The sequence below is a fragment of the Amphiura filiformis genome, chromosome 5 (genome assembly GCF_039555335.1).
Source record: "Amphiura filiformis chromosome 5, Afil_fr2py, whole genome shotgun sequence".
In the NCBI taxonomy this organism is placed as follows: domain Eukaryota; kingdom Metazoa; phylum Echinodermata; class Ophiuroidea; order Amphilepidida; family Amphiuridae; genus Amphiura; species Amphiura filiformis.
Window position 1 is genome coordinate 52813126 of NC_092632.1, and position 21845 is coordinate 52834970.

At 36.8% G+C, this 21845-nt stretch overlaps 1 protein-coding gene across 1 annotated transcript; it reads right to left on the reverse strand.

Moving 5' to 3' along the window:
• Positions 1-1720: 1720 nt before the first annotated feature.
• LOC140153350 (phospholipase B1, membrane-associated-like) lies at positions 1721-21601 on the reverse strand. The gene is made up of 14 exons (XM_072176080.1): positions 21341-21601; positions 17049-17128; positions 15044-15107; positions 14322-14380; positions 13330-13400; positions 11984-12027; positions 10988-11087; positions 9983-10178; positions 8132-8220; positions 5887-5959; positions 5346-5447; positions 4953-5048; positions 4627-4695; positions 1721-3685 (listed from the first exon to the last, which is right to left on the reverse strand). The coding sequence occupies exons 1-14, from the start codon at positions 21420-21422 to the stop codon at positions 3458-3460; spliced, it is 1353 nt and encodes a 450-aa protein (XP_072032181.1). The 5' UTR covers positions 21423-21601; the 3' UTR covers positions 1721-3457.
• Positions 21602-21845: the final 244 nt, after the last annotated feature.

Here is a 21845-nt window from a genome sequence, read left to right on the forward strand (position 1 = left end):
ATGCATTTTAAAGGTATTTCATTTTTACCGGAAGTGACCCCTTAATGAGATTTGACCCCAAATAAAAAAAAATACCACATATACATTGGGTGACTGCAGATCATGTGTGAACTTACCGTTACTGTCCCATGTTTTACTTAGCTAATAAAATTTTTTGAATGTATTTCGTTTTATACCGGAAGTGACCCCTTAATGACCTTTGACCCCAAATCTGTGTACACCCCATAGACACTGGGTAATAGCAATGCATGTGTGCAAGTGGCGTCTCTGTCCCACATAATTTGTGGAAGAAGATGCATTTTAAATGTATTTATTTTCATACCGGAAGTGACCCCTTAATGAGCTTTGACCCCAAATAAAAAAAATACCACATATACATTGGGGGACTGCAGATCATATATGAACATACCGTTACTGTGCTATGTTTTACTTAGGTAATAAAATTTTTTGAAGGTTTTTCATTTTATACCGGAAGTGACCCCTTAATGACCTTTGACCCCAAATCTGTGTACACCACATAGACAATGGGTAATGACAATGCATGTGTGCAAGTGGGGTCGCTGTCCTACGTTAATTGTGGGAGAAGATGCATTTTTAGTTGAAATCACGTTTTTGACCCCTGTGACCCCTGCGTGACCTTTGACCCCACGAGTTTCATGTGACATGTAGGGGCATGGTCAATGATCATTGTGACCAAGTTAGGTCAAAATCGATGTAAGCATGTGAGTGCTAGAGCAAATGTAAAGGTTGACAGAAAGAAGAAAGAAAGAACTAGATCTGGTTACAGATCTGGACCTAGCCGGGCCGGAAATGCCAGTCTTAACTTAAAGTTTGACCTTTGACCGGCTATTATGGACATCTCACACCATTAATGGTGCATCACTGTAGCATGTAGGGGCTTTATCCGTCTTCCATAGGCTGAGATACAGCTACTTTTCCGTAATTTTAAATATTTTTTTTACAAATTTGACGTTTTGACCTCCTTAATGACCTTTGACCCCAATATAAAAAAAACCTCATATACACCGAGAAAATGCATTGTTACAGTTTAAATTAAAAAAATCTACTATGCTTAATTATGGAGATAAAAATTCTTGAAGTTATTTAGCTTAAAACCGGAAATGACCCCCTTAATGACCTTTGACCCCTTATCTGTGAACACCCTATAGACACCGACCAAAGTCAAGTCACATGATCTAAGCATGTCACCATCACATGTAATTTGTGGAAGAAGAAGCATTTTGAAGATATTTGGTTTTATACCGGAAATGACCCCTTAGTGACCTTTGACCCCAAATCTGTGAACACCCTATAGACACTGGATATAGACGATGCATATGTGCAAGTGACATCATTGTAGGATGTAACATGTAAGGGAAGAAGCATTTTGAAATTTGTTGCCAGAAGAAAGAAAGATCCGGTAGCATTTCAAGACCTAGCCGGTGTCCCGGCTAGGTAAGAAAGAAGAACCTGTAAGAAAAAAGACACAGCCGTGACTAACGTCACGGCTGTGTAAAGAACCTGTAAGAAAAAAGACACAGCCGTGACTAACGTCACGGCTGTGTAATAACATCTCTTCTTGAAAAAATATAGGATGTGGCTGTTCATGACTAACATGTCAAGAGTAGGGCCTACATCTAAATTTCACACACTTAAAAACACTTATAAAATCCAGTATAACAATTACAAAGAACATTTCTAGAAATAAGTCAGTCCGCGGTACATGACATACCAATTTGTATTAACAAACGCACCTCTCGTGACATTTTGCCACCATGCATGACTCGACCGATGACGAGGGTCGGATGACGACTGAAGTAGCTTGCATATTTAGTCTTATTCTTTTAGTATTTACTTATACACCATTTAATAATTAATTACATGTCCATATTTTTAATAACATTATATAAATCATTGATATTATACAACAGTCATATCTTTCATTAGCTACGCTATCAATAACCATAATGAGTAGAAGCAATTGGGTCCAATACATGAGAGGCAACCACACACTGTCGGGCCTCATTTGAACTATATATGTATAATACTATAAAGCTAGTTGCATAGGTTAGAGGACAAAGAGGCAAACAGATAAATATAATCAGACATAATGTCAGTCTGAGCTCTGAGCCTCTCTTTTCTCATAAAATGGGACTTCATTTGTCAGTGCATGCCAGCACCTTCTCAGAAAACATACAAGATTAAAACACAATGAGAAAATACCCCAAAAATTTAACAATAGACCCAATCTCCCGCTACCAACAAAACCAACATCAGTCGGCATTGAAGACCAGTGGATGCTGGTTGCAGGCCACCAACCTCCACAATGTAAGTTGTGAGAACTTTGTTTAAATTTGTACTTTTTCGATATAGACTAAACTGATTTAGAATAAATTATGATTTCCGATCTTTTCGGGCGAAAAACTTGTCCCAAAGTAATAAAATAATATTGTTAGTTTGTAGCCACTTGCTATCAAAGTGGGTCGCTTTTAAGTTTCCTGTAAGTCTTGCCATGACCAATGTCCAGCACGAAAACCTCATTTATTAGAAAGTACTTCGATTTGTTTTATATTTCCACATTCGGCACTGAAATGGGCCAATTATTTTAAGTAAATGGGATCACATATGAAAATGAAAGCGTCGATCTGTATGACGCAAAATAACCGTTTAAATATATAGCAACTACTCTGCCAGCCATCATCTGTTAAATTACCGGTAACAAAATATTGTAACTAAATAATACTTTAGTACTATGAAATAGTATACAATAAGCTGTATATTTTGATATTTTGATATCTAATAAGTATTTCTACATGGCGCTGGATGAGAAATTAGGTGATAGCCTGCCACACAGTTAAATATTTGCTTGGGCTTATTTAAAGCAAAATGTTCTGCTTTACAAATGATAAATTCCGGTTTTTTTTCCGCTTTGTAATTTTTACGATTGATATCCCGATAAGGTTATTGCAATATCGCAAGACAGAGACTGGGTATGGCCGTGATTGGTGATTGTAAGATCGATATAGGGCCTGTGCTGGTGAAATGATAGTTTATTAACTTTATTTCACTTTATTATGTTAAATTTTGAAGCCGATTTTATTATTTAGTTCATGTGAAAAATATATTTTTCATTAATCTTGCTTTTTAAAGCTTTTTAGTTAATTTTTCCTTTTTAGCAAAACTGCTTTTTCCGCGTTTCTTCCCGAATTCCGCGATTTGCGGAGGATTTCTGGCTTTTAGGCTTACTGTTTTACGAACTCGCACCCACTCAAACTCATTAAAGCCATAACATTATAACAAAAGCATTCTTAGCCTATACGCGATATAACATTTTTTTGAAAAGACATAGTGTATAAACTGACTGGCAATCAAATCAGGGACCACATTCCCTCAGAGCACCTCGTATCCGCTCATATACAAAAATACATATGAGCCCACATGTGTTTAGTACTGCGATTTATAAGCGTTCGTATGACCATCTCAATTTGACCGACTTGAATATGTTATGATAGATTAGATAACCAGAGATAAATATAACGGAGGCAACAAGGACGACAATAGCGGCAATGACACCTCCTTCAAGAGATTTAGGTTTGGAGTCAGGAGACGACTGCTGTTTGTTGGCTGATAGACTCCATGCGACACTTTGTGTTGCACTGTTGCGATTGGTATAAATATAAGGACTCTGTGGTAAGAAAATAGGAAGACAAATTTATTTATAAGCATCGAATGACAAAGCACTCGTTTAACACAAGCACCTATAAGAATCACACACCCCACACAACAAACAGTCCCCCACACCACAAACCCCATATTATTTAGACTTCTCCGTAGTCCACTTGCCCATTTTGCATGCTCTGGCTATTACGTTAAGCATAAAACGCTGACTTTTATTAATTTGTGTGCAATTGATAGATTTTCACATCTGATACACCATACTCCCTCTGTGTATTAACTTCCAAAGTGGATTTTTTACTCGGGCTTTCGCGATCAATAACTGGTAGGTTCCAAAATCAGAATTGTTTAGTATTGAAGTGAGCCATTATAATTATGCAAGATATGTTGCATTTGATAGCTCCATCTAATTATTTAAACTCTTTATGACCATTTTGCTATTCAACACTTTAATTTTAACATGTTTAATAAACATCAGTATAATTTTGAGTTCAACGGAATGCGTTCATCATGATTAAATAATAATAATATATTTTATCAAAATTCGACTATGGCATAGTCTACATATTATTATGTATCAAGACTTTTAGCCGCAACGTCTTGCTCGTGACTTGGCCTTTTGACCATATCGAGGAGTTACAGTCAAATACTCCCAAGTGCATTTTTGACCAAAATGAGATTTTGGTACCAAAGTAATCTTTACAACACCATATGATTGTGTAGCCAGTCAATTCATAATCAAGCTATAGCGACAGAAACTGTTATCAGCGAAAATGTTAAGCCATAAGTGCAACAACACTATGCATGAAATGTGTCAAACATAGAAGGACCTAAAACGCCTGTATCGTTACATGTCATTTTGTACGATATATCTATAACATCTACACTACAGATATAAAGAGACATAATATATCAATAGAAAAATTATAATAATTATATCCCAAAACACACCTTTGGACAAGGTAAGTATTCTCCCATTTCCGGTGACCACATCGTATCCTTTGCATTTACTGGCTCAAGCTGTATATAAATAATAAATAAACAAATGTATATAAATGCGAACGGAAAAACATATTTAATTTTCATGGATTTGTTGTCTTGTTATTATAGTCTACATGTACAAGTGTTTTATTAAAACTTCCAAGATATTCATGCCAATCTTCACAAATTACAATTATACAATTTATAACATCTTTGAATGTCATTCACTGTTATTAATTCACTGAAATGATAAAGTAAACCAGGTCAACATCCATTTTATTCTAAATGCCACTTACCATATTTGCCCACAGATGATATGCTGATGATGCATGGCCTTTTCTACTTAGATGAATGCAATCTGGTGCAAAGAAACTATCGTCAGCACGGCCGTTCTGAAAATAAACAAAGTCAATAGTCTTCTTAAACTTCTATTTTGAGTACTGTTGTAGTACTGTATGGAGTTATTTAAAGTCACAGACAGTTTATGATAGTATACAAGATGGTTTACAAAAATGGTTTATAACAAAACTAAAATGTTAATGAAATTACGAAACCATCGTGTTTTAAACCATCTTGTACTGACTGTCATAAACTGTGACATACGTCTTTCTCCTTCTCTCTCGCTCCTCTCCTCCCTTCTCTCTTCATACGCAAAATTATAATGAAAATAACGATATCTCATAGTATACCTCTGCAACTGGTACGTAAGAGGTTGATGTTACAGGCTGGTAGACTATTGCAAAATCGTCAGTATCAAAGTCGCCACTGGATATCAATTCTTCTAATATGGTCTATCACATCAATAACACAGACAAAAGAAAATGAGATATTAAAATATGATCAGCCTGAACTAGGAATATATATGGAAATATCAAGTATAAAAGACGAAATGATTCAAGTGTCGCGTACCGAAATATGCTAATAATAGTATACATAGTAATAATAGTGTACATGTAATGATACTGATGAACTGGTGTATTTTCTATAATTTTCGGGCATATTAGACTTGGTGTACTGAAGCGGTAATGAAGTACGTGTTGGACCATACAGGAAAAGCGATGTTTTGAACAAAGGGCCGTGGGATGACAAGAATTACGTTGTAGAATTATTGGCATATTCTGCTCCACCAATACAATCGCTCAGAAAGAACATTTTTTGCACTTTAATGAGGGATTTCACTGTAATTTTTAAAACTTTATAACATTACATATATAAATTTACACAACTTACGTTATAACTTTTACTTAGTTCTTGCAACTTTTTTATTGCATCTTCACCGGCATAAAAACACGGACACATGCTCCTGAAAAGTTAATTTGATATTTTGATGTTAATCTTCAACATCTTCAGCCTGTTCTTAGTATAATTCCCACTTTCATCCTATTGTCCTCATCATGGTCATGTTTTCAAACAGCAGCTCACATACGTCACTTTGTGCTACCGCCCCCCTAACTTATTTCTCTGTTCACGGGGTGGAGTATGGGCAAGATAGCTTGCATTTGAACACAGTCTAATTATTCGCTTCTGTTTAATGTGAATTTTATTTAAGTTACAATTATTTGGATCAGCCCAAATGATATTGCAATAATCAATGTGGGGCAAAACCAAACTTGTATACAATGAAAACAAAGTTCCTAGAGGTAAAACATGCTGAGTCGGAATAAAATACCAATAAATTTGATAAATGACACTTTTGAAATTGATTCATTATTTGGGTACACCCGATTGCTAAATCTGTTTTTAAAAACAATATATTTGGGTTTATTTATGTTCAAAGATAATTTATTTGCTTTCAGTCACTTTGAGATATCACATAACTCGAGATTTATTGTTTTGATAAGGTAAGGATAACTTTTATGTGAAGCCAAAAGGTTAGTATCGTCTGCAAAAACTATAAATTTGACAAACTTAGGAGTAGACAATGTCATTCAGATATAAAATAAAAAGCAAAGGGCCTAAGATAGATCCTTGAGGGACGCCGCATGTTTGGTTGCAATTGAATTTAAACTGTTCATATGCGACCCAATTTTAATTTATAAGCTGATTTTAATCAACAAGTTGACCTCAAATGACCTTTGACCTGAGTATATGACCTTGAACACCACCCAAAAACAAGTAAAAGTTTTAGGCCATGACCTGATCGTCTCAGGCCATGACTAACCTATCCTGAAAATCTGAAGTCAATCCGCCTATATACAGGGTGTAACAATAAAATTTATACAATTGCATTTTGATTTCTCAGGAAAAAACTAAAAGAGTTATGGCACAAATGTTATATGCAATACAATCAGTAATATCTTGGCTAAAAGAAGACGTTTAGTTGGTTTCTTTACTAGGTTGGGTTCAAAAGTTATGTCCGATTAATTAAAATTAATTAAAATGTCCAGAAAAGGTGTTGCGCATATCAAGTTTGAACCACGTAGATATGCTTATCGTGCATTAAACATCAAAGGACTGACACAACAGAATTGTAAGTGGTATTTATTCATATAATTAACATGAACTTAATAATAATATGATATTTCTTTAAACTCTATAAATGAAGTCATGAAATTTCTTTCAAATAACCTTAAAGTAATTTCTCATATCCCTGAGATATCATTGGTAAAACTGAGAACAGTTTTTGCATCCATAAGTACAAAACAATAAAATTTTGAAATTAAGTTCAGCTGAGCTTCTAGCTGTTCTGGGGCAACCACTATTGCCAGCATTTCTGTTAACAAGTTCTACATACTTCTCATATGTAATTGTATGCCTTGATGGAAGATGTGAGTTTGGAAAATCAGCTATAAGCTAAAGCGTATATGGTTTCTGCTTGACTCCGTGTGCTACCAATATCACAACCTTAAAAATACGCTCTTCCAACTTGAATTGGAGTTGAAGTTGTTGAGCTGCAGCCACGATTTCTAGTAAATAAGGTTGTTATGTAAGTGCTTAGTTGTGACTTTCAAAAACTCAAGAAGATATTCTATTATGTAATCAATTCTACCACTTCGAATACCCCATTTATTAAAACTACCTATCATAAGAGCACCGTCCAACTGGTCCATGGTTCAACTCTATTCAGTCACTTTTGTAACACTTAGAAAAAAGTGGCCCAAGCGGTTTTAAGACTAGGTTACATAATTGGCCATATCTTCACTTGTATACCATCGATTTTATTGGAACAAAGTTTATCGGGTGGCTAAAGAAATTATCTTGATAGACATATAAAAATCAAACCAAAAAATAAGCGGCATACTTGTGCCATTTTATTTTCAAAATTATACAAATTTTATTGTTACACCCTGTATTTGCGATATACAGCATCCGGAGGTAAGGAAGCACGGAATTCGAAATGCGGACTAAAACAGTATGACTCGCGGTGGAGACATAAAACTTAACTTCATGTATACATAATATAAAACTAACAACTTTTATGATGTTTAGATATCAGAATTCCAATCGTAAGAAGAAATCATAAACAAGAACTTACAAATGCACAACGTCACACACGACACCGGTCATCTTCCTGAGTTCAACAATATCAGGAAGAGCCATTACGTTAACTAAAGCACGTGGTACCTGAAAAAGAAAGTCGTGAAAATACGTTACACAATTGTGACCCGTTCCGACAAAACCAGGAAAAGGTCGCATTTTTGAAATTTCATGATTTGAATAGGCCTACAAATGTAAGTACGGGGCAATAAGCTTCAAAATGATACCAAAATTATATACATAGCATCAATACTTTTCAAGATATGGATAATGTTGCAAATGATACCTTGATATTTTTGCCAAATTGCTTGTCTGTGTAATGTGCTAATTAGTTTCCTGCCTTACACAGGATTGAATAGGGATTATCATAGTTCAACTGTCAATTATTGATTAAATAAACCTGCTTTTATGACCACGGATTTGAAAGTCAAATACCATGAAATTATGAATTCCAAAATTCAAGTTGATTTTTTTTTTTTGTGGGAATGTAATCTTTAAAGGCATATAACTCAAAAAACATGCCTGGCAACTTGTTCCGGGTTTTGTTGGAGCTGGTCACAATTTGAAAGTGACATATTGCTTCCAGATTAAGTTTCTCTTAGCAACTTCCGCGCGAAGTGCAGAAAATATACCAATTTCAAAGCCAATTTGAAGCTAAAATGATCAAGTATGAACCATTGGATTGGACAAATGCGCGCAAAGCCCGCGAAAATTTGCAATTCGAAAATAACGACCTTTGCTCCCAGATTGAACAATTGCCAATTTTAAGCTGAATGATATATTGGAGGGCAAAATGCACGCGAAGCGCGCGAAAATTGGCAATTTGTGTTTCCACGTTTCAGTTGCATTCCCTGATTTCTCAAAGTCTTCATTATATCGAGGATGATCATTATGGCAAAAGCAGAGAGTAACATAATTCAAGTGAAATATTTATTAGAAAGTGTGTGTCAAAGGCTATATATCTTGTATTGTTAACTTATACTCTTTTACTTGTTTTTTACGGGCCCGCTACTTTTGTTTGCTTTTTATGAGCCGTAAAAGGGTAAAGAAAACAGACCCTGCATGTAATGAACCTGTAGAGGCAAAGAAAAGATATATACCATGGGCCCGAAAAGGAAGAAAGATCTTAGTGAGACCTTACTTTTTTACGGGCCCCTGAGGTCCCTTTTCTTTGCTTTACAGGCCCGTAGTAAAATATGTTTTCTTTACTTTTTACGGGCCCCTATAGGACCCAGGGCCCGGGGGTAACGCACCCCCTTACGCCCCTTGTTTGTCGGCGGCACTGCGATTAGCACCGTCTTTGTAGACTTCCCCGCATCTTAAGTGTAACATATAAATATGGATTTATGCTTTCGAGTTATATTGATTTTTAATAAAGCTTTTGATATGATCAATTATGAAATTCTCATTAAAAAACTTCAGAATTATGGTCTAAAATATATAAATGTAATACTTTAACTTTAAGTGACATATATATTTTCCTTATCTGCTAAAAACTAGTGGCTTTATTTGTAGGTGCCCCTTTCCCACTGAAAAAATCAGTGGCTTCGAAAAGAGCCCTTCAATCGGACTGCTAGCCTTTATCCTATATAGGCCTACTTGATGTCTGACGGCGAACCTGTTGAAACCCCCATCTTTGGTAGGAATATCATTTAAAATTTTCTTTAAAATACATAGCCGAATTAGTCATAATTTGTTTTTAAGCTCCAGTACCACGCATGGATCATGGTACGGTATTGCAAGTTGCAGGTGTTTAAACAGTTGCCAAATTCACATTTACACATTTCAAATGCTATTATGCAACCTAATTAGAACTCTAATTGTAATATAATAAAGAAGCTACACCTACCATTGCTTTTAATGTGTTGAAAGACGAAATCATCAGATTCTTGAAATATTCGGGAGTAAAACGTGGAGTTAAACATGAATCGAATATATCATTGCCTCCCAGAAAAACGTTGATTAGTTTCCAGTCCTCGTCCATATTTATTTGCGTGTCCGTCACTAAATGATCAATTAATTGGTCTACCATTGCTTCAAATTCTCTGAAGAAAGAGATCAACACAAAATTTGTTAATTATTATGGAAATGATGCACAACACAATCATCATTGATATGATATATGTATATCTACTCATATCATTGATGTAGTCCGTAAAGGGTGGATCTATTATAGTTTATATTATCATCTATAATTATGATCCAATAAACAGACCTGTCCAAGTGGTATAGTGTGAGCCATCCTATTGGGAGAGGGGGTGCACTGATTGGGGGGGGGGGCTAATGGGAGGGACACAATCCGTTTTTCCCCGTGTCCTGCGGGTGCCTTGAGTTGAGATACGCTACGCACTGATCTGTCCTGCCAGTAAACATATAAAGCACGCTCTTTAATAAAACTTTATTATAAACCGTAGTTAGGCGTACTAAAAGGTACTTGGTTGGAGACTACTGACCTTACCCTGTTCAGGTCAAAGGTTTTGATAGAAGCGGGTGCACACATTTCAGCATTTTGATATAAATGACCAAGTTTATAATAGTATAGGGTTAAAATTGAAGATGCTCCTATCCCAGGCTCCTATTCACTTCCAATACATCAAATCGTTCGTCAGGCCCAACTCAAGAAGGCAGGCCTAGATTTCTTCTCATTGCACCTAATCTAATCTAATCTAACCTATCCTAATCTAATCTTAGAATTTAATCTAACCTAACCTAATCTAAACCTAATCTAATCTTAGAATCTAATCTAACCTAACCTAACCTAATCTAAACCTAATCTAATCTATTCTAACCTAAATTGCGGTGAGTATCACAGCAAGTGAAAGGATACGCTGCCATGGTCATACCAAATACTTACTCAGACGTGGCCCCTGTTACAGCAACATTGAGATTGGAATTTTCCATACCAACGCCTTCAGAAAATCCGTACAAATTTGGGTTGTATTTGTGCAGAATATCTGTAGAGTAAACCATTAGTACAAAATTTTATATTCCTCGTTGACATGTTCTTTCCCCACGGTACAAAGTTCGACATTGTCATTCATGAGGTCAACAATTATTTGCATCTTGTGAAGGAATTTTCAGTAGAAAAAAAAAAATTTCTTAGACTTAACAGCATCACTATAAGTTTGAACGTGTTATATACGCAACACAAACAGAAGTTTCGATGCGTAATTCGTTATGAAATTGTGTAGAATGCTGAACAACATATTTCTATAATCCGTCCCTATCTAACATCATGGAAATAATAGTATTCCATGCTAACACGTAGTGCTTTAGGCGATTCTGAATTTACAATTTACTGGGTCAACAACTGTTCTACAATTAAAGACCCAGTCAGTGATCCCAGCGCAAGTGTAAAAAATAAAATTGTTTATAAATTGCTTAAAAGTGAAGGAGAAGTCATTCAAATTGTCATTTGGTATTTTTTAAATGACAAATTTGGCAAAAAATGAAGAAAACATCAGTATTGACGAAGTTGAAGTCTCATTCAAATACTTATATATAGCTAATTTACATACTGTCAGTATGTGCCTTTAGGTTAACATTTTAGAATCCTCGGTGTTTGTTTAAACGGCAATTCCGTGTGGAGACACGCTTGGGTCCTGATGGGACCAGGTTCAAACAAAATGCAAAGCCAGGCTAGAGAGTCTACATAAGCATACTGGCCTATTTGGAAAGAGAAGTGAGAAACAGATATGAAGACAAAGAACAAGGACAAGAAGGCTACTCCCAACATTTAAGTGAACGAGATTACTCTCAGCGTTGCTTAGACCCACTATTCACATTGTCCCTGTACCAAAAACGGAAAATAACAATTTCTATAATAATCCACTGTGATTTTTTTTCTTACTTGGAATGGATACATGACTTTCCAGTGCCTCGTCACCACCGACCCTGTGGAAAGATATATAAGATATATGCATTTACATCATACAGTGGCGGCGCCAGAAATATTTTTTCGGGGGTGGGGGCATTGAGGGGCAAAGTGAATTTCAGGGGGGGGGGCAAAGTCATCAAATTTTGCGCAAAATTGCCGTAAAAAGTGGAAATTTTCGTAATTTTTAGTTTTTACTGGGGAAACAGGGGGGCAAGGGTTCTGACTGGGGGGCATCCCCCCGTGGCGCCGCCACTGATCATGTACTTGAATTGTATTATATCCCCCGCCTATCAATAGCTCCAATAATTCTAATCTATATCAAAGATGTCTTGAATTGTCTAAACCGTTAGATAACATCAGCATTTGAAACACTAGATATGAAGGTTCTCCCGCGGGTTCGTTTCAGCATTGTTCGTTAAGGCCAATGAAAGTTAATTCCGAGTTTATCGTCCCCTTTTTTCCCCGGTTGGTGAGGTGACTTTTTCATTTTTCATTTTTCATTATTTCATCAGATTTCATTATTGACCTAAAATGCGTGTTGATTTAAAGCCACACTCATACATGTTGTTTATAAACATGTTTTTATATGGGTAGGGACTAGAAAAGTTAGAAAAGGGCCTCGTTTTGCTTTCAAGTTATGAATTTATATGTTTTATAAACAAAAATATATGTTTCCAATTGCTAAAACTGGTGAAACACTGATACTTTGAAAATAATGAATTATTTTGGCATTTTTGAAAATTTGACGCGGGTGTTTTTGGTTACCAAAAAGTGAGGACGATAAACTCGGAATCGACTTTCACTCGCCTAACCGAGAATTTTGCAATGCATACAAATAAGGCCGAGTAAAAAAAACATGTTTCTCTTTTTATTTTGTAAACTTTTAGTTATAACTTGTTGAAAAAGATGTTTCAGAAGGTGAAACTTTTTTTACGGCTTTGTAAATGCATAAGAGTTTTGTGATCACTGGAGGGGTCTACCTCTCAAAATAAAAAAAAAATAAAAAGGGCCTCCCCCTTTTTCTCAAATATCAATCTGTATGTCAATACCCAAAATATGGTGCCAAATACAGGTATTTAGCGTCATTTTCCAATAAAAATAGAAAATAAAAAGCCCCTCATCCTCCTAATTTTTAAAAACCCGGACGAGAAACATGTTTTTATTTTTACTTGGCCTAATTAGTGTATTTCGTATGGCAAATAAGGAAAATTATGGTCCTGAAAGGACCGTCCCGTAGTAATATTCTGGGATCGCTGTCATTGTGAAATTGATTTTTCTCTAAAAGTAAATGAACACATTTCTATTCATTATTAACTTACGAAAACGACAATCCTCTGTGTTCTAGAAATGCGTTCGGTCCCAAGTAATTCGCTCCGGCTCCAAAGGCAGCCTTCAACAAGAAGAAATTTACAATGTTGCTTACTTAGAAATAGAACAAAACAATATAAAATTGTACAATGATAATTATATCTTTGCGCTTTTGCAGCGTTTCTTTTCGGCGACGTATACGTAAAAACCCAAAAGAATAGATTACACAATGTGTTTGGTGTTTTCTACATATCTCTGACACCTACTGATTCAGCATCTGTGTGATGCTACCAAGTGAGGATTCGGGCGAGGGCCTACATGACCTAAGAGCCCGGTCTCTCCTCTATAAATCACTACTCTGGGGGCTACGTTCCTCGTAGGGCCCTTACAGAATGGCCAACAGAGTCGCATAAGCCCTTCGCACGTCGGAAAATTTAGTTAAGTACCCCCTTTAGAACATTTGGATCCGCCCGTGAGTGCCACTGCGGCACACATTTCAGCATCTTGAAATAAATAACCACATGCCACAAAATGATTACATATACAGGGGTTAAAATTGAAGGTGCTGCTATTCATTTCAACTTATATCAAATCGTTCGGAAAGGCCCAACTCAAAAAGGTATAGGCCTAGACTTATTCAGATTCTTCTTATTGCACCTACATTACACTCGAAGAAAAACGTTCTAAAATCTGTCCTCTATAAGGAACCTTCAATGGTTCAATCTGTACCGAACCAAAATGGTTCTATAAAGGACATGGTTCTACAAATGGTTAAACGCCCCTTTAAATAACCTAAAAGGATATACTCTCAGTTTCAACACCTTTTCACTTGAGGGTTCAATATATAAGATAGAAAGGTAAATCTTAATTTCTGAGAGTGTAAGTTTCCGAACTAATGGGTTTAAAGGTCAGAGGTCATTTTTAAGAATTAAAGCTGTAATTTTCTTGAAAATTGAAGCAAAACACTTTCGTAAGGTTGCTGACCCTGAGGTAACAAACTTACCGTATACGAATCACCTATTGCTCCTACAACGTCAATATCTTCTGGACGGAGTTGATGAACTAAATTAAAAATAAAATAATTGTATAAAATAAGCACACCATGTCACAACATTTAGAAGTTTTCATTGTCACCAGAAAGACCCCGAGACAGGCACATCACTCACACACCCCACCTATTGCCCCAACGTCAATATCTTCTGGACGGAGTTGATGAACTATATAAAATAACGTAATAGTAAAATAAGCACACAATGTCACAACATTTATAGAAGTTACAGTGTCACTAGAAAGACCCCGAGACAGCCCCCCCCCCCCCCCCCCCGCACGCACTCACCCCAACAACAAACCCAAACACACATCCTCAAACACTGCAAACAGCAGAGCAACACTTAATAAATATTTGAACACGAAATGGTTAAGGTTTGTTCAGTGAATGCATATGGAGTGTGAAGATGTTTATGTTATATAGTGTTAAAATCGTGCTTTTTAAAACCTTTAAGTAATAATAAATATTTAACATCTTTGCATTTTCCCCGCGTTTCATAGTGTTAATAAATTAACACTCCCTATACGTACGCGGTACCTTCTGTACAAGCATTAGCTATTAGCCATTAAATGTGTTGAAGTGTTTATTAAGTGTTGCTCTTTTTGCAGTGTAGTGCAGTGACTCCCCCAGCTTTCCACCCATACACCGTCCAACACTGCCCCCTCCCCCCTACTTACCAGATGATGATGATATTTCTTCATTTGACACATCACATTGGAACTTGACACCAGTGTTCCGAAACTGAAAGCAGAATTAAAACGGAAGTAACAAGCATGTCTCCAATACAGAGTGACCGTTTCTAACAAGCAATAGGCCTACTAAAATATTTTTGACGCGATTAAAATATAACAAAGACCCCAAATTTCGGGGGAAAATAATTTGAGCCTACCTCTTGTTTTTATCGAAAATTATATTTTTGAAACATAGTCATTTAATTAGTCATTCCATTAGTAATCAAATACACGCAAATGACTAATTAAATCACAAATCGCAAAGTCATAAATTCGTCATTAGTCATGCAATTTCTTATTCTTACAAATTGAATATTATAAGTTGTGAAAAATATGTTGAAATGATGCAATATGTGAAATGATATTACTGTTCCGTTAGCATTAGGCCTATAAAGTTTCAGCATTATTTTCCTTAAATAAAAAATATATCTTGTATGACTAATTTTAGTTAGTCGAAAATTATAGTCGAATTAGACGAGACTTTTTACCAACTTACGTTTAAAGTAAAGGCCTAACTGTGATATAATAATAATGTGTTGCTGCACGTCACATAAATAGGTACTAGGTTAGATCAGAGAAGATGAGAAAAGAGGAGGTCGCTCGAACATTATAATCCGATTGCCCACAGTTAACCTCCATTCACTTTTCTTTGTTTGGAGTACTTCAAACACCAATTGAATATTCCTTTGTGGTAATCTGTTCATCCGCCACACGCTCGACTGATTCAGTAGTTCTCTTAGTGGAGAAAATATTCCACACACGGAAGTACATCGTTAAATTCCCAATTTGGCAGTCAAATCATGCTTTTTTCTTTAAAAAATAATACTAACTCTAGGGTGACCATGATTTTTAAACGAGTGAAAAAGCATTATATATATCACAACTCCCATTAAAAAATTCAAAAGTTTTGTTAAGTTATGGAAAGTCAAGCATAATTAATTTTGCAGTAAAATTAATATAAGGTCAAAGAAAAAGAAATTTAAATGATAACCATTTGAACTAGTGTAATCAGTAATTCAAACTCGTGTCAGTTTCTCCATATACTCCCGTTCTGTGTCCAAACGTGTCCAAAAATGCAATTTGGATCAAAAGTGATGGTCTTTTTCACAGGGAACTCGGGTCAAACTTAGCAGCCGGTCATGCCAAACAATACAGAAATTATATTTCGCGGTCAACTGACGTAACAAATTGATATCCGGGCATGCGCCGTTTAGAGCTAGACAGTCGTGACTCGCAAAGCCACTTATCGTATTAGTTGATCAATCGGATTAGATCATTGTTTCCATCAATAGGCGGATGCACACATTATTTATTTGATGTGGGCAGCGAGCGACCTCCTCTTTTATCATCTTCTCTGGTTAGATAAATACGTTGTGATGTGAGCTTGACATTCACAGAGGTATACAAGTACAATGATCGTGTCATGAAAGTGACATTACATAGCCCTATTTTGTTAACATTAACTTAGATTATTTTCACAAGTACATTTAAGGGGTTTACACCCTCGATAAATTTGTGTCTATTTTTGCATTTTCTCAAAACTAATAACACACTGGTAACAAAAGTTATGTATAATATAGGGGCAAGGAATCCAATTACTACACTGGAATTTCAGTGACCCAAGACAAGCGGTTCGTCATTTATAATAAGGTACCGCTACGATGTACCTCATTTCCTATCATATATACTGAACCGCTTGTCTTGAGTCACTGAAATTTCAGTGTAGTAATTGGATTCCTTGCCCCTATAATATACATAACTTTTGTTACCAGAGTGTTATTAGTTTTTGAGAAAAATGTAAAAATAGTCACAAATTTACCACAGGGGTGTAGTACCCCCTTAACCTTTTTTGGGGCATCCAGTTACTGTAAAAGGCACCTCCGAGAAAGTATAGGCCATGAATGCTCTCAGCTCATTGCAGTTCATTTCACTTGTTTTATTTCTCACATACCTTCGCCGCTTCAGATTCAGTCTCGTCATCACAATCAGTTTGACCCAACTCCAACAGCAATTTTTGTGTGTCTGCGGGCACTAGAGAATGAGAAGGTACAACATGTAACAAAAACAACAAAATTTAGAAGGGGAACACTTAAAGGTGGGCGACCCGATTGACAGCCTCGTCCCCCATCCCATGAAAATACAGATTTTGGTATCAGGTAAAAGCCCACATTTTTCTCCTTAACATATTGAAATTTGGCGTTCCAAATCAGTATATTATCGAAGAGAAGAAATCATCAAAAAACTGTCGAGTTAGTCTTGACTGTGGTATCTACGTTTGAGACTAATTAGACCGTTTTTTTATATCTTCGGAAATACAGTGATTTGGAATTCCTAATTTCAATATGTTAATGAGAAAAATAGGGTCTTTAATTTGATATCAATTATATACATGATGATAATGATTATCATTAATAAAAAATACTGTAGACTTCCAGTATCACGCTAAATAGGCCTAAATGTCAGTAATAGGCCTACAATAAGAAATTAGTCACATTTACAAGAAACCTTTACGTGTTCCTTTTGCAAGATCGCTTGAAAGAAGCAACATTTTATGTTATACTGTAGGCTATGTAACTTTTAAAAGAATTTGATTTTCCAAATAGGCCTATATCGGGTCATGCCTAATATGGTATTATATGTATACGTGTCCCAAGTCCCAACTTGCACCTAAATGGAATCGGTCAAATTTGTTGTCTTTGTAGAGCAAAGTTCGACATAAATTTATGAAATTTATGTCCTCCCATAGAACTGCATGTTAAATGGCCAAAATAACCAGTGTGATTTCGCTTTAATTTTACCTTGTTATTTCAGCTTAGGAACCCTTCCCGGCAGTTATTACTAATAGGCCTACTAATATTATTTCAACAGTTTGAATGAAGAATAACAAAATTAACATTTGACGGAAATCGTGGGCCTACATTCTCTCGTTTTAAAGGAAGTCTCCGGCAATCACAACATTACGCCTTTATAAGAAAATTAATTATCATATCAAACATGAATCGCATGGTTTTATTTAAAACAAACTCATAGTGACCAATAAAGGAATAAAAAACATCCGTCTCTTAACACGCGATATTCAAAATTCCCGGGCGCCGAAATTCGCTGTCGTAGTGCACGTTAAAATATGTCCGTTGCCAGATCAACTGGATCACGCTTTCTTTGTTACGAACCACTGATCGAAATGATCATAACACAAAGCCTATGGCATATCAAAATTCGGAACAGGTGCGCCCAGGCTTGGATCAGTAACCAATGGTAACTAACGTGCACTACAACAGCGAATTGCCGAGTGCAATGACGTCCCAGTATTCAATGAATCAAGTTAGGCTGACGACAATTGAGCACAAATAATCATTACGTCATTGCACTTACACAATTTCGGCGCGAGAAATTTGAATATCGCGTGTTTTTATTCGTCTACACCGTAAAAAAAAGGGGACTGTAAATTAACGGACGCCTGTATTTAGAAATTTCCCGTAATTTGACGGAAACCAGCCAGCTGTAAAAAAGTACTACCTACCTCCACCCCCACCCCTATGTAATACTAGTATTAAACCCATATGTGTATCACTAACTCCCTCTTAACTCCTGCTTAAACATACTGAAAGTAAAATTTAAATTCCGTAATTTTACTGGTTCACAATGCCGTCGAGAACGGTAATATGAACGCACGGACCCCTTTGATCAGTGATGACGGTGTAGGGGGGCCCAAAGGACTTCGCGCTTCACGATCACGCGAACTGGCCCATCAAATAGCAAAACACACCATTTCGGCAGTAGGGTGGAAGAGTGCCCCTGACAAAAATGAAAGAGAAAATCTGAAGGGCAAAGGAAAAGAAAAGGGACAAGGAGCCCCTTTTCCATCCAAATTCACCCCGATCATGGGCCAAAATAGTGTAAAATACAAAATGTTTGCACGCTGTGTGCGCATAAGGCATTTTCATCCCATCATGGGTGAAATACAAAATTCTTGCACGCTTTTTGTCCCAATAAAGCCTTTTTTGAAGCTCAAATACATGTACATTCTCTCTTTTTCGTCTGTACGTGCTCCCGAAATTGTATTTGCCCCCCCCCCCCCCGAAAACTGGCTACGCCCTTATATTTTGGGCTAAAATAGTCTTAAGATTTTCGCACGCTTCGCCGCAACAAAAAGTCCCAATAAAACCAAAACAAAATCCCGGAACCAAATATACTCGTCCCCGACCCCCCACCCCCCACCCTGAATTGTATTGCTTCCGTCGCCACTGATTCCAATCATAAATTAGGCCGTATAAAATTAATATTTTGGTTCTCGTCCAGAGGATTTTCATGAATTGATGAGGGAGGGAGTTTTTTTTTTTTTTTTTTTTTTTTTTCAATGTAAAATCAGCATTGTCAGTAGTTTTCGGTCTTTTCAAACAGTGCTCGAGGAAACGATGAGGCGCTTTTTTTTTTTTTCAAATGTGAGATTCTGAGGGATAAACCCCCTAGAGTACCACAAAAAGACTTGGAAGTGATCCTTGTTCTCTAATAAACTTATTTATATGTATGAAAAATTCATGAATCATTCCAAAGTCTAAAATAATTGAAAAATCTAAAAAAAAAATTCTGACAAATCCCAGAAATTGACGAGGGAGGGGACGAGAACCAAAACATTAATTTTATACGGCCTTACATGTATAAGCCTAAACATACTTATGAGCTAGGCCTACATGTACTTCCACAATTCCACATAGTTTTATTTTCGTAATTATGACAGAAGTAGAAGCATGTAATATCATGAATAGGCCCTATTTATGTTTAGCAAGAAAGTTTATTGTAGTGAAAAGCAGATTAGGGGTGGTGCAATAATTATGTGTACCGGGGGGTGAATTCTCAAAATGGTCTGCCAAAAATCGCTTGCCCCCCCCTTTGGCCGTGCTAAAAAACCTTTGCCCCCCCCCCCCTTCCGACGTGCCCAATCCTTTGCCCCCCCCTTTTGACGTGCCAAAAATCTTTGCCCCCCACCCGAATTTAAAACCTTAAATTGTCTTAACATATAATGCGAGTGCAGCGAGCAGGAAATTTCGCATAGGGGCCTATTTGAACGTGTTCGTAACGTTTTCCTACGCTTTTTTAGGGCGTAATATAGAAACGGTGCCCAAAATATCTGTGCCAAAATTGCTTGCCCCCCCTTTCGACCTGCCAAAATCGCTTGACCCCCCTTTCGACCTGCCAAAAATGCTTGCCCCCCTTTTGGCCTGCCAAAAATCTTTGCCCCCCCCTATAATTCACCACCCAGGCGGTACACAGAATTATTGCACCACCCCTTATGGATGAACAAAATTCCTCTTTAACCCAATATTTGTGGAAGAAGGGCCCAACTCCATGGAATTGGGGCCATGGAGTTGGGGCTTTCTTCCATGAAAAGTGTACGTGGAAGACTAATAGAGAGTGGATTTGGGCTCATTTTTCACACACAAGGAAGAACAGTCTGCTGGCAATAAAATGCTGGGTCCCGGGGCTGCGTCTAACTCAAAATTGGTGTTGGGCCCTTAATTCTTCCACTTGAGTCATGTAGGCTACATGCAGTCAATGATGTGTTGGAAAAATTAAGTAGATCAAATATTTCACTTTCAAATCCCATTGACTTCACTCACATAGAAAAGTTGAAGTCCGGTAGCGGGCCTACTGAGAACTTACTAAAAGTCTTAGGCTTAGAAACCGGGGGGGGGGGCTTGAGGGGGCTCAGGGAAAAGGGTCTTTGTGGCCTATATTTTGCAAGATTTTCTGACTGAGAGGGGGTAAACCCCCCTCGCATTCCCCAGTCTGGCCACACAATTTTTTTCAAGTTTCAGCCCCTCCCCATGTTGGAAATCTTCCTATATTAAAGCCTAGGCCTATATAGGGCCCCCTATGAACAAGAACCCCAACACGATCATGTCAGAAATTAATATTTTGTTCTGGGTCTGATTATTCGGACTAGGGTAGCCGTGCCGCGTGCCGTGCTATGTTTGAAAGTGAAACTTATTATTTTCAGAATCGCCGGCATTTATTTTCTCACAATATTATATATGCCTACCAGCACTAGCTCGAGATACTCTAGCTAAAATACAGGTTTACATTTACTATCTTACATTATCTTGCTGACATCATAAAGTTTAATACGGAAATAAATGGTAGGCCAAGATAGGCCTATAATAATATTCGTAAATAATATTCGTAAAACTTGTGATTTCCGTCACCAGCATGAATCGTATACATGTAGGCCTACATACAACGTACCTTTTTTCGAAAACGAATTGCCGATTAATAGAGCACAAAGTACGAACAAGATGCCGATGAAACGAATCATTTTCCCTGTCATTTCAACTTCAACGAATTCAGTAAAACCAACGGTAACACACGAATATGTATTATAGTGGTAGGCCTCCAATTATCATAATACGCGTACGGTTTGTACTACTTGCACTAACATGGTCGAGTTTATTGACCCAAGAACCAAAACAATAATTTCAAGGTCACTTTAACTCTAAAGGAAAGTCACATGATGCCTCATGAATAACAAGGCTCCGAGTTTTATTGACCTCAAGAATTCAGTAATAAAATCCCTTTAAAAAGGACAGGACTAGTAGACTTACACATTGGCTACTCAAGAACTCGAGTAGCGTCAATTGCACACGATAGTTCCACTTCTCAGACTTCTGCTATCGTTTTTTGGCAGACCAGCCGAGACCAGCGTTGACATATTTTGCAACGCTTGTTAAAGGAGTATTTCGTGATCCTAGCA